Source organism: Scardinius erythrophthalmus (assembly GCF_964197995.2).
Source record: "Scardinius erythrophthalmus genome assembly, chromosome: 3".
Lineage (NCBI taxonomy): Eukaryota > Metazoa > Chordata > Actinopteri > Cypriniformes > Leuciscidae > Scardinius > Scardinius erythrophthalmus.
Window position 1 is genome coordinate 19,521,456 of NC_138223.1, and position 14,196 is coordinate 19,535,651.

Below are 14,196 nucleotides of genomic sequence, written 5' to 3' on the forward strand. Positions count from 1 at the left end.
ATGAGCTCCTGAATGAGAAAAATCAGGGTTGTTCGTAATCACTAATAACATGCTGTGGATTTGAATGCTATGGGGTTTGATATTAATGTTGTGCCAATAATATTAAAGAAAATAGATCACTAAGATTTCCCCCAACTCTGCTTTTAAGGACAATTATTCAAGGTATTTCATTAATCAAACATAAAAAGTTATATTTTTTGTTTCATTATGGATCCACCCAAAATGAAATGTCACATGTCTGAAAATATTTTTTTTTTTAGGGCTCAACATTTTTATGATTTAAATAGTACTCAAAGACTTTGTAAAAGTAGGCCTAATCCATAAATCAAGCTGTAAAAGTCTTCTGAAGATACACGATTGCTTTATGAAAGATTTAATTGAGACTTTTATTAACATATAAACATTGATCAATGCAAATAAATAGAGCATGTCAAATGGTAAAAGGACATTCATTTTTGTGTGTGCTTGTTTGTCACAAAAATTATATAAATTTTTGCTCCAAAGATGAACAAAAGTCTGAGTTTTGAACAACATGACATGAGGGTAAATTATGAATTTGGGTGAACTTGGGTGAACTATCCATTGAAATGTTCTTGGTCTTACTGTGAACAATTGTAAGAAACAAAATTATTCTTAAAGGAACACTCCACCGTTTTTTGAAATAGGGCTTATTTACCTTCTTTCCTACATTTAGATAGGTGGGCAAATGCATTTTTGTCTAAGTGCATGCATTGTTTTAGTTTGACAGGGTCGGCGCTAGCTTAGCTTAGCACAATGAATGGAATCCTTTGTTGCCAGCTAGCATGTCCTGAGTAAAAGTGATAAAAACAAAAAAACAAAAAAACACGTAATTACTTCTTGTGGCCTGCGTTTTCACAACGAGTACAAATTGTGATGCAGATTAACACTAGGTGATTTCCTAGGCAGATATTGACTTGGGACTATATTAGGGGGAAGCACAGGCGAAGCACTGCTACTTAGGCGAAGCACTGCTACTTAGGCGAAGCACTACTTGGGCGCAGAGATATCACGCAACACATGAAATCCCACGACTTCCGTCAAAATACCGGTGTGAATAGTAGCTGCCTGGCTATTTTCCCAACAGTACATGAATGGCGATGAACATGGCTGATTTTGTGTGAGCCAGAACCATACCTATATGTACAAGAGTTTACAGAAAATGAGTGGAAATAGAACGACAGGAGGAGGTTGCGATCGCTCAACAGCCCGAGGACGTGAGGATGAGAGCCAAAGTGAACTGGAAAAAACGCCCCACGCCGAATGGACCAAATGGACAGCTGTCCACAGAGTAAATGATTATTTTAAACATGACACATGTATAGTAAACTGCTTGTAGCCTTCTCCTCATAGTAGTTATAGGCTACTAAAACTCCTGAGTCAAAAGAACCAGGCTAACTCGGTGAGAGAAATATGGCTAACTTAGCCCTCAGTCATTTCATTTTACAGATAACGATAACAGCGATTTTTATTTTAGTTTGGTTGTTCATGCTAAACAGGTTGAATTCAACATGAGGTTATACTAGAGGAGGCTAACGTTATTTGAACTGTAGTCTATATACAGCTTCTCAGCATCTATCTTACAACCGAATAAAGACAGATTAACATAAGGAAGAGTAATAAAAGACAACTTACATGTGCACTTTGTTCTGCCTGTGCTTTGAAAATAGATGGGATGGGACAGCCGTATGTTTCAGACGTAGTACCGTCTTTCTGGGCCCATATTCCATTTTTTCAAAGTAACTTAGTCCTCCGGTGCAAAATGCTCTTCGCAAACACGATACTGTTTGATTTTGTAGAGAGGCGATGAAGTACAGATCTCCAGAGCAGCTAACTTAGCCATTTATTTCTCAGTTCCACATTCGATGGAATTCTGTGAAACATTACAATCGTGTATGTCCTTTGCTTGTTCTCACAACCTTTTGCTACACAGTAAATTACCATGTTTGCTGTAACTGTAGCTGTAACTTCTCAAAATAAAGAATCCAAAAGCGAAGACACTCGGTGCAGGTCACGCTTGTTGTTCTTCTTTTTCTGTGTTTTGACTCGTTGCAAACCGGTATGCTGACGGAAGTCGTGAGATTTCATGTGTTGCTGCGTGATATCTCTGTGCCCAAGTAGCAGTGCTTCACCTAAGTAGCAGTGCTTCGTCTGTGCTTCCCCCTAATATAGTCCCAAGTCAATATCTGCCTAGGAAATCGCCTAGTGTTAATCTCCATCACTATTTGTACTCGTTGTGAATACGCAGGCCACAAGAAGTGATTACGTGGGGTTTTTTTTTTAATCACTTTTACTCAGGACATGCTAGCTGGCAACAAAGGATTCCATTCATTGTGCTAAGCTAAGCTAGCGCCGACCCTGTCAAACTAAAACAATGCATGCACTGAGACAAAAATGCATTTACCCACCTATCTAAATGTAGGAAAGAATATGAATAAGCCCTATTTAAAAAAACGGTGGAGTGTTCCTTTAAACCAAAAGTAATTTGCTCTTCCTCTGGGTTGCAAATGGTGGTTCATGTTGACTTTATCCTTAATCAATATTCTTTATGAAGCACAGCACAACTAATTTAACTTCTCCTTAAAAGAGTAAATGGCTTCAGAAAAACCTTATGGGAAAAAAATCAATGACACTATCAAATTCAAATTTAGAAAATTAAGCGATGGTGGACGAAAATTGGAAAATGCTAAATCACTCAGATGTTCAATGCTGTGATATTTAACGAGAAAGCGAGACAAGAATGATTAACATTTATAGTCTCAGTGCAGTTCTGCATGGTTGAGAATATTAATGCTCAGGCAGTTTGTGTGAATTTTTAGATTTAATTATTGCATGCATTAGTCTGGTTCATAAAAGCTGCCCTGTGAAAGATCATAATTGCTGTCTCACATCGAAACAAAACCTAATGGACTACAATTCTGAGTTTCTTATGTCTCTTCTCTTCTTATGTTTCTAAATGTAAAGTGGCTGGCAGGTTACAACTATCATTTATTAAAACTTTTACTGTATCAGGTCCTTATTACATTCATTACTAATTATCATGATCACAAGATAATGCATACATCATCATCCAAACATAGCTGTACTCCATCAGATGAGAGCATGTAATATAAGGGAATAATTCTAAAATACCAACCTTGTAATAACCTGTATTTTTAAAAAGACAGGCATGGTGATGCTATCAACACCCGACAACAGACAATATCAGATATTATGGCCTACAGCAAAAAAAAAAAAAAAAAAAAAAAAAATTGCTTCGGGCATTATTCCGTTTCTTCTGTTTAAATTGAATAGGTCTGGCAACAAAACGGTATTTCAATTATTTTGATTGTTTACATCATGTGTCCATTTCTACCTGATGTGGATCAGGAGGACAGACATTTGTCCTTTTGTTGATTACATTTCCTGATATTTGAAACCCTCTTTGTATGTATAGCCTACCCATACCATCTGCAAAGCTCAGCTGACAATGGAAAAAAAGCTGAGAAAACAATGTTAAAAAAAATGAAGGATATCATACCATGATGACTCTATTCATAAGGTTAATTAGCTCTATATTGCAGTTATTGGAATAAGAAAATAGATAGAGTTATTTTCATGTCAATATTTTTAAAAAACACTTCGTAATTACTTCCATTAACACTAGTAAAGATGATTAGCAAACATTTTATAGACTGGTGCTTAACAGAAAATTCATGTACTTTCAAATATTTAAATGTCAAGATCATTATATTTTAATCATTTTATTAAGAAATATGAATTAGCAATTAAATATTCATAAACCTCTTCTCTGTTATATTTGTAATTTTAAAGCAAACTGTGGCTCATTATGAAGTCCGCTGTCAATCAACAGTCTCGCGAGTACTGGTGGATTTGCATGCAGAGGCAGCCAGTAGACTCCCAGCAGACTCTCAGGGAAGCGGTCCTTTCCCTTTCAATGCATCAAATTCATTCGGACTCGTGTTACTGACACTTCTTGAGGTCTGACGTAGGGTTATTCAAGTTAATGTTGGCATGGATTTGGTCTGTTTTTTTCTTCTTCTGGCAGATATATGTAGCCTACGTGAGCTTATGTGGCATGAAACTTCACAAATTAAAGGTAAGAAACTTTCTAAATTAAGTGCACTTTTGATTAACATATTTTGCTCGGATCACTCCAAACTGTAACACTTTTAAGTTCATGCATTCTTTTTTTAATCTATATGATTTAATGACCGCGTAGAGACAGTAAATTAACACTAGGTGCAAACGTGCTTTTAACATTATACATACACACACATACACATGCAATTTTCTTTTTACAGATGGTAAATAGAAATTCAAACAGATGAATGCAATGAACCTTTGATTTATTTATTTATATAAAATTTAAATTAACATGTTTAGATTAATTAAATAATAAAACGTAATGCATTAATGTATTTCATTTGTATCAATTAAAATAAGATCCACTTTATAATAGTTTATTTTAAAGTGACATGGCTACACGTTACATGTTACTATAGCAATAACAGTAAATTATGCATAATTACAAGTAACTAACCCTAAACTAAACCCTAACACTGTAGTAAGTACATTAATAATTATTACTAAGTAGCCTAATCATTTGTGTAAACACTGCAACAACATCACCTTAAACTAACATAAACTCCTTGTACCTCCATAATTTATCCTTCTTAAAAACTGTATTCACTGAATGATTAAAAAAACAGGGCATCCAGCATCTTTTTTGAAAACAAGAGTTTTTATTTATTTATTTTTACTTAACTCATTCTTTTTTTTTTTTTCAGAATAAGTGACAAAAGTGAACAAATGCTAAACATGGATATAAGAACCGAAACAAACACATCAGAAGACGAAACCCTGAACTCCTTAATTCAATCCACAAACTGTTGTACACCAGCCACTATCCAAGTTGAGGGTGTCTTAGATGGTCTGGAAGACAGTACAAAACTGGTGGGTGTTCAAGTGATCTTGATTTTGGCTTACAGCACCATCATCGTCTTTGGCGTGACCGGTAACTCTTTGGTCATATATGTCGTGTACAAGTTTAGAAATTTACACACGGTTACTAACTATTTCATTGTCAACTTGGCTGTGGCAGACTTGTTGGTCAACACATTGTGTCTCCCTTTTACTTTGATGTACACTCTCTATGGAGAGTGGAAATTCGGACAGGTGATGTGCTACTTGCTGCCATACTCACAAGGCTTAGCCGTCCACGTTTCGACCATCACGCTCAACGTTATAGCGCTGGACAGGTACCGCAGCATTGTCTACCACATGGAAACTAAGATGTCCAAAGACATGTGCATAGTCGTGATTGCGATCACATGGGTGGCAAGCGCAATCCTTGCCAGCCCTCTAGCTATCTTCCGTGAATATGTGACCTTCGACCTAACACCCGAGCAGACAATTCAGGGTTGCGCAGAGAAGTGGCCTGGAAGTAGCGCAGATGGGACAATCTACAGCATCGCCATGTTTTTCCTGCAGTACGGGCTGCCACTGTCTATCATTTCTTTTGCTTACACTCGAATCTGGAACAAGCTAAGAAATCACGTCAGCCCCAGCGGTGGCCGTAGCGACCGTCATCAACGGCGACAGAAGACGACGAAAATGCTGGTGGCTGTAGTGGTGGTCTTTACCGTTAGCTGGCTGCCCTTTCACGCCTTCCAGCTGGCTGTGGATATTGATAGCAGTGTATTGGAAATGAAAGACTTCAAATTGCTCTATACAGCTTTTCATATTGTGGCCATGTGCTCCACCTTTGCCAATCCCATCCTCTATGGCTGGATGAACAGAAACTATAGAAGATCTTTTGTGGCCGTTTTCAAATGTGGAAGGTTAAACAACGGAATGAGACGAGTTTGTAGCAGTGAGGCAGTAAGTGAGAAAAGTACACGCAATAAGCAAAACGCAATCAGTGTAGCCTTTAAACAAGAAAACACTCTGCTGTGATGGCCATTTGATTTTTGAGATTTCAAAACAAAATGTAAACATGAGAAATATTTAAAAATTCTACTGTAAAGAAGGACTGTACGAAAATCTGAAAACTGAACACTACAAATATATGAGACAATTGTGGTGAATTTGTGACTAAACACTTTGTTTGGAATGTTGTATTTTGTTGTTAAAATGTAATATGTATTTGGTTATATTCGGAATTAGCATTTGATCTGTGAAATTAAAAAGTCACTGAGACAGGGATTTCATGTTAAGTATATTTTAGTTTATCCTGTTTGTTTCCTGTGAAAATAAAGGGGATTTTATGCAAAATGGTTCTCAAAACATTAAAAAGGCAGCAGTAGGAAGGCATCAGGGAAAGTTGGAATCAAGTGTTTGCATTTGATCCCGTCTATAAAAAATAATTTCTGACAGTGCAGTAGTCATTTATATATATATATATATATATATATATATATATATATATATATATATATGGTTTAATTTATATAGAGAAATAAGCACTTAAGTCAAAGTATTTGCTTGGTTGTCTGTACAACTCACTTGAATTTAATATATTGGTGCCTTGAAAGCTGGTCTGAAACAAGTTTAACAAAAGTATAAAAGGTTTATACAAAAATGCATGTGAATCAACAAATTCATTGGGCAGTGAGGCAGCAAGCCAGCTGCTTTCTGTTTCAGACGCCCCATGTCTTGCATGCAATTAGGTTACATGGTCTCTAATACTGCACATTGTTCACAATAAGATGTCTAGGATCACAAGCAATGCAATACTACACCATTTTGATTCCAAGAGTGAAGTGTTCCCTTCTAAAAACCGAATACTCATTAAAACACAAATATTCTCATAAAATGATGTCTTAAGTTCATTAAACAGGAAGTCTCTCTGGTGGGATGTTGTCTCAACTTGTCTCTTATGGAGATTCCATATTGGACAAGGATCATGCACTATGACAACCTTATATTGGAATTAGAATTATAAGATCATAAAATACATTTTTTTTTTGCCCATGCACCAGACAGACACTAAAACAATAAATAAATATGGTTTACAAATGGAATGCACTCCATTAAAGGCAGGGTAGGCAGGATTTTTCTAAAAAACTTTTTCCCAAATTTGTTTAAACTGTCTTTATATACCAATACATAATTAAAATGTAAGTACTCTGAAAAAGAGTGTATACAAATCGAGTGTCTGTAGTCCTCTCAGGGCTGCAATAAACACAGCTACTTATTTCCATTCGGAACCAATGAAATGATTGGCTGGGCGACTGTCACTCTCCCTCGCTACCATGGCTACCACCCCTGCTGCTACAGGAGATGCCCACATGTGCGCACCCGTTTGACTCGAGGAGGTGAAGAGGCACGGAGAGAGGCACGGAAGCTAGGAAGAATCACAATTATGGCAGAGAAAGAGCAGTCAAAATTCCCAGTACCTGCATACAGGGCGCAACTACCCAGTGTCAGAGGGGTATGCAGCAACAATTTTGGCGCCCCCCCCCCCCCCCAAACAAACAAACAAACAAACAAAGAAATAAATAACTGTGCCATGTAATGAGTGAGGAACGAGTGATAGTTAACAGATGAAATAAGTACAAAATTGTCATTTATTAATAAAATTGAACTGTGCTTCACAGTGATGAATCCACTGCTGAGTGGACCTCTGTCCCTCTAGGGCTAGGGGGGTTCGGGGGCATGCCCCCCCGTAAGAAAATGTTGTGCTTTTTAATGTTGAATTCATCAATCTGGTGCACTTTGAGAGTTCAAAATTAAAAGCTCCAACCCATATTCAGTGTGCAAAAAAAAAAAAAAAAAATCATCAAACCTTTTTAAGTAACAGTGTCTGTCTACATTACAATAATACATAATAATAATAGTTATAATATTAATCCCATGATAGTAATAGCCATATATTGTAAAACAAATGCACTGAAAAATAAAGGAAACTTTCATAATTAGTTTCGTACTAATTTCTATACTTAACATTAAAGATGTGATTGGGCCAGCCTAGTGTCAATCAAGAAAAGAACCAATGCAACCTTTCAGCTGATCTGAAAAATGTCAAAAAAAAAACTAACGCAGCCTTTTTTTTTTTTTTACCAATGTATTACAACGGCACTAACCCAGCGCCGCCAGTCAAGCAAAACAAAACAAAACGAATGGGTCGCCGATGTACGAGTTTTATGGGCCGTTAAGACAAAGACAAAAAATAGCCTAGTATTAGATGTATCGGCCCAAAAGCACGTCGGCCCACCGGGAATCTCCTAGCCTACATGCGTGGACGTCACACTTTAAATTCTACCTGTTGCCTTTGACCATCCACTTGTTTAGCTGCTGGCACATCAATTGACTTTACCCTCTTTCTTTTTCTATTTCTATTTTTAGTCCCGTCAGCTTTTTTGCTTTATCCATCCTCTTTTTCGACCTGCTCGCTCAGCGCTCACGGCGCCCCCGCCTGCTCGCGATATTATCCCCCCCTCTCTATGTCAAAATTCTATGATGGAATCTTATGAATATCCTATTCTAGCCTGTTAGTCCTCTAAAAAGTTATATAAGATTGAGGAAATGCAGAAATTATTTAGAAACGCAGAACAGCAGCTACGTATAGATTAAAAAAAAAAAAAAAAAAAAAAAAAATTACCATCGCTTTGGCGCCCCCCCTGGTGCTGCGCCCCTATGCGCCGCATATAGCGCATACCCACTTTTTGCGCCACTGCCTGCATATATAGTCAGCGAAGGCAAACAAGGCAAAAAAAGGAACTAGTAAGGTAGAAAGGTAGGCTACTTGTCTCCGGAGTGTAACGTTAGTCCTTATCAGAGCCAACAGTGCTTTCATCGTGGAAGCTCTTACATAAACATTGTATATGTTATGAATCTTAAACGAAATTCACCATCACAGTGTATCTGATGGTAATGGGAAAACGTGTATCAATGCAACCTGTTTTTAGCTTTGCCTTATGTTACTAGCTCGTTACCGAATCAAACTCAATATATTTTAAACTTTACCAGTATCGATATGCTAGCTTGATAGTGAGTACTAACAGCCATGTTAGTTGTTTATATTCATAATGATAAAGTTAGGTATTTTATTACGTGATTCTGACATGATGTCACTACATGCACTACGCTCCTCTCCGCTCGGCGCTGGCAAACGCGTCCTCCAAGCTGAGCGGTCGGCATCGCGCGTTCATGTGTTTTGGGGGTGTGGCTTTGGAAGGAGCGAATGGAATAAGTAGCTGTGTTTATTGCAGCCCTGAGAGGACTATAGACACTCGATTTTTATACTCTCTTTTTCAGAGTACTTACATTTTACTTATGTATATAAAGACAGTTTAAACAAATTTGAGAAAAAGTTTTTTAGAAAAATCCTGCCTACCCTGCCTTTAAGATCAGTATTCCTAATTCTGATAGCCAATGGCCCCTGAAAGATCAATTAACTGACAGGAACAGACCAATCAATACTCACTGCACAACAACATAAAAATAGAATAAGAGGGTCTCAAAGTATTGATCCTGTCAATGACTGTCCTGCCCGTCTTCGAATGTCCCAAAAGCCACTTTTATTATATCTACAATTCACAATTGAATTCCTGTCTCTGCACAAAACTATTTATCTACAGACATTATTGCATTAGGGATTTTTATTTCAAGCAGATGGCTTTTAGCCTCAAAGCTTATAGGAATGTGCTTTACCACTATACCGCTAAGGATTCCAGACACAGAAGCTTTAAGGTAGTTCCTAGTACTCACCTCACTTATTTCACTGTGGATGCCAAATTTCAATTGCTCTAGTGTTAAAGTCTTTGATGCCACAAGCAACACATTTCCCCTCCTACAGGGATAAATAAAGGTTATTATATACTTTATACAATAGCAGGACTTTGATTGGTAGGGCAAAGGGTGCTGATGGGTAAACTCATGCGCTATTTAAATATTAAAGCATATAGATCCCAGGCTATGACTTTGAAGAGACCACTTCAGCAAAGTGCCTGAAAGGCTCAGAAGGCTGATCAACTGGAGTTTGAGATAAGTAATATAAAACACAGATGTACAATTTCAAGAAATGTTATATAAGATAATTAATACAATAAAGTTTAACATCAGAACAAAAGATGAAAAGGTCCAAACTGTGAATGTTTAGTCAACAAGTAAACAAATTCCATAAAATAACATAAACTGAACACATGCTTTAAAAACAAAACACACATTTATTGTAAATAAGGTTAAGGCTCTGATAAACCTATAATGCGATGATAAAATAAACAGCCCATATTTATCGCTATCTCTGTTATCTTGCCATGTTTATGATCAACTTTATGATATTTAGACAAATATCTTAAAATCGCTTTATAACTTAAGTGTTACTGCATTACATTAAGGGAATTTTAGTTTGATTTATTTACATTTCAACGATTCCTGAAATAATGATATCAAATGTCAAAAAAGCAGGTTAATTAAATAAAGCTCATTTTCCAAATGGGATGGTTTTATTAGGTGGGCTCCAGGGTGGAGGTGGCTCATCCTGAAGAATAGCCTGTATCCTTTTTTCATTTCTCTCTCGTTTTTGTTGAAACTCTTTTCTTCTCTGTAATAAAAGGACCAGGACCACATAAATTCAACTTCAGTCAACAGAGACAAAACAATGAAAAGCTTTTGTTTACAGCTTTCTCATTAAAAAAATAATGTAATTTAAATAGTCTTAGGGCCCTATCTTGCACCCAGCGCAATTGACTTTGTACACCGACGCATGTATCATTCCTATTCTGCACCCGCGCAAAGCGTGCTTTTCCCTCCACAGAAGCACGTCGTTAAACTAGGGAATGAACTTGCGCTCCCTGGGCGGTTCAGCGCAAAAAAGGAGGCGTGTTTCGGCGCAAATGTTCCTTCATGCTATTTTGCATGTTTAGAAAACAATTGCGCCACTAACCAGGAAAAAATAGTTTAAAGTCAGTGGCGCGGTGCGCATGTTATTCATATGCTATTTTAAGGGCGCATGCTTGGCCATAATCAATGTAGCGTGTGCACAATGCGCATACACTTTGATTCTCTTATCTACACAGAAGCAGCAGTTTTCATTTTTGCAAATCATACATTATTACGATAGATAGATAGATAGATAGAAAATTTATTATAAAAGCATACATCTAGCTTACACATTTACCCAAATTATCATACACCTTTTTAACCGAAGTTAATTTGGGTGGGTTTCTCCATCCCCAACGTCCCTGACGAGAGCGTTGCTCTCCTCGGCTGTGAACCGCTCCTGGCGCGCGCCTGGCAAATCCGCCGTTACAATAGGAATCCACTTTAGAACAAGCGCGCCTGCTCTTAAAGGAGAACTCCGGTCAATTTTAACATTGAGCTCATTTTATTGTACATTTGGAGTGTTGTCAATACAGAGAACAACTACAAAAATTACAAGTGCACAGAAAATGTGAGTGATTCCTTCTGAGTGAACACGAGTGGATCTGACTGCAGTAGATGTGAAAGATATGTATAAAAATTATGTTATTTAAGCCAGCGCAAATACCTGTTTACATCCTGTTTTTCGGTTGAAGTCCAAAGTAGTCGATTGTCGAGTTCACGCGCGTGATCATAGGTAACTAAACCTATGCGCGTGAACTCGGCAATCGACTACTTTGGACTTCAACCGAAAAACAGGATGTAAACAGGTATTTGCGCTGGCTTAAATAACATCATTTTTATACATATCTTTCACATCTACTGCAGTCACTCTACTGCAGCAAGGAATCACTCACATTTTCTGTGCACTTGTAATGACACATCAAGGATGTTAAGAGCCTAAAAGCAGGTTTAGTACTTGCCCTATTGAAGTCAACAGGGTGCAAATTTTAAAAATAGAATAACTCGGTGTAGGCAACACCGATTTTTGTCGTTGTTCTCTGTATTGACAGCACTCCAAATGTACAAAAAAATGAGCTCAATGTTAAAATTGACCGGAGTTCTCCTTTAAAGGGAATGTGAGATGATGCTCTGATTGGTTTATTTCACGTTACGCCCAAACCACACCTATGAATAATGAAGCTACTTCAGACCAACCCATTTTAGATTTGCGCCTGGCGCAAGAGTCATTTATCCCGCCGGGAAAATAGCAACAGCGCCAAGACCCGCCCACAAAGTTACTTGCGCTTTGACACTTGCGTTTCAGATCGTTAAAATAGGGCCCTTAGTCTCAAAGCATCTGTTTAAATGTGTGTATATACGTGGAATAGAAGAATAGAAATATGACTGATCTGCCCTTTACACACATAACATACGCCATAATGACACAGATTTAATGGCAAATGCCATTAAAAAAACCTTTTTACTATAGAACTAACTTTTTAATACATAATAAACAGCAATGGCATGAAAATATATTTTCTACAAAACTGTTTTACAGTGCAAAATGATATGTGTGATTGGGAAATTGTGCGTAAATAAATTTGCTGTAACATACCAGCCATTTGTCGTACATCTCCAAGGCCATTTTTTCATTTTCCTCCTTTTCATATTTCTCCTCCACTTCCTTTACTTTCTCCTTCCTGCGTTCTGCCCTTACCTTTTCTTCAATGACATCCTTTTTTCGGTCACTCCTATGTAATATATAAAATAATTAACTGAAAGTCATGTTCTGCAAGACGGCACAGTCATTAAATTTATCATTAAAAATAATCTATAACCTGAGGCTTCACAAAGGGCACATTTACATCTAAAAGGGGTCCTATTATGCCCCTTTTTACAAGATGTAATTTAAATCTCAGGTGTCCCCAGAATGTCTGTGTAGTTTCAGCTACCCCACAGATCATATTTTATATCATGTTGTAAATGTCCATTTTTGAGTGGAAGGAAAAACATGCTGTTTTCGTCCATGTATCTGAGCTGCTGCTACCCCCCCCCGCCCCCTGCTTTCCAGAAGAGGGTGGACCTTTACAGATCGTGCCTCGGATACACTGACAAAAATGAAAACATCTGTTTGGTTTTGATTATCATCTATATCGCAGTCACGCTCACATGACATTGCAGTTCCCTTTCAGTCTGGCACGCTCTACGTAGTCAACTGATTGGGATCACGCTAGGGAGCCTGTCATCTTTGAGTATTGTAAAAACGAGCCAATGGACATTGGAGTGCGTGAATCGCATCACACGCCCCGCAGCGTGGGCATAAATACGGAAGTGGATGCACGCACCCAGTTGTCTTTCGCTTCAGAGCCGATCGGTTCATCTGATGTCTCTGAAGAGTGTTGTTTCACAATGAGTGAGTGTGTCGGTGTTCTTCTGAAAGACTCTCCCAGTGCTGGTGTTGACAGCAGTTGCAGCGGTGATTGCGAGCTATGGATGCTCTCAACTGCTGTTTTAACAGCATTTTTATAAAGTGTGTTTTGTTGACGGCCAGTTGAGGGCAGAAGTGGTGCTCGCTGCTCAGCAAGATGCACTGCCCAGAACAGTGACCGTTGCTCATACGCTTCCCTCGCATGTCACAACTCGCCCGCCACCTCCTCCTATGGAGTCAGAAGCTTCTGAGGTCGCTTCTTCCACTTTAACCCTCAAACGGTCTTCGTTTTCGAGTCACATCCTGGGCCTTCCCGGTCAGAAGTGACCGGAGGCCTAAAAATGAAACTTCCTCCATCCCAGTAAAACCAATGCAATTTATTTTTGTTCTATAATATTTATTCTTTTTAATTTTGTATTTTGAGATCATTTTATTTAATTAATTAATATTTATGCAATATTTATGGTCTATTTTTGCCATTGAAATTAATACAAAAATTTATATAAATATATGCATTTTTTAATTTTTTATTTATGCAGTATTTTAGTTTAATATAGAGTCTAGGCCTTCAAAAAAAAAATGTTTGAAGCAGATTAGCACCATCTGGTGAGAGTATGGAGAGAAACCGTAGGAGCATGGTGTAACCACTAGATGGCATCTACAGTTCTCTATGGAGAGGCATGTGAATTCCCCAGCTGTTTATGGACACATTTACTCTTTTTTTTTTTGTACAGAATTTGTAACAAAAAATGCAATTCATTCAATTATAACACTTTTTGTAAAATAATATAATTTTTTTTTATTTCTTTTATTTTTTTTTATTTTTTTTCAATTTCCCATTCATTTTCTATGGGGGTCATTTTTGACCGAAGACCACGAGTGTGACTATTTTTTTTACGACCACTTAGCATGCTCGAATCATGACCTCAATTTTTTTGTGT

General features: G+C 37.5%; 2 protein-coding genes across 5 annotated transcripts in view; one reads left to right on the top strand and one right to left on the bottom strand.

Moving 5' to 3' along the window:
* Positions 1-4,839: 4,839 nt before the first annotated feature.
* npy2r (neuropeptide Y receptor Y2) lies at positions 4,840-6,218 on the top strand (the record flags this gene model as incomplete). Its single annotated transcript, XM_081362225.1, has 1 exon — positions 4,840-6,218. One exon carries the CDS (start codon positions 4,840-4,842, stop codon positions 5,974-5,976), a length of 1,137 nt encoding a protein of 378 aa, XP_081218351.1. The 3' UTR covers positions 5,977-6,218.
* A 3,880-nt stretch (positions 6,219-10,098) lies between these two features.
* The window catches only part of map9 (microtubule-associated protein 9), a 52,402-nt gene continuing 48,304 nt past the window's right edge, over positions 10,099-14,196 (bottom strand). For 2 of the 4 annotated variants that reach the window (XM_081360844.1, XM_081360843.1), the window contains exons 13-14: positions 12,443-12,578; positions 10,174-10,567 (exon numbers count right to left, since the gene is read on the bottom strand). In XM_081360844.1, the coding sequence (XP_081216970.1) occupies positions 10,448-10,567; positions 12,443-12,578 (256 nt within the window). In that variant the 3' untranslated portion in view covers positions 10,174-10,447. Of the gene's footprint in view, positions 10,568-12,442; positions 12,579-14,196 lie in introns of all 4 variants that reach the window. The other 2 variants (XM_081360845.1, XM_081360846.1) reach the window with 2 other exon arrangements.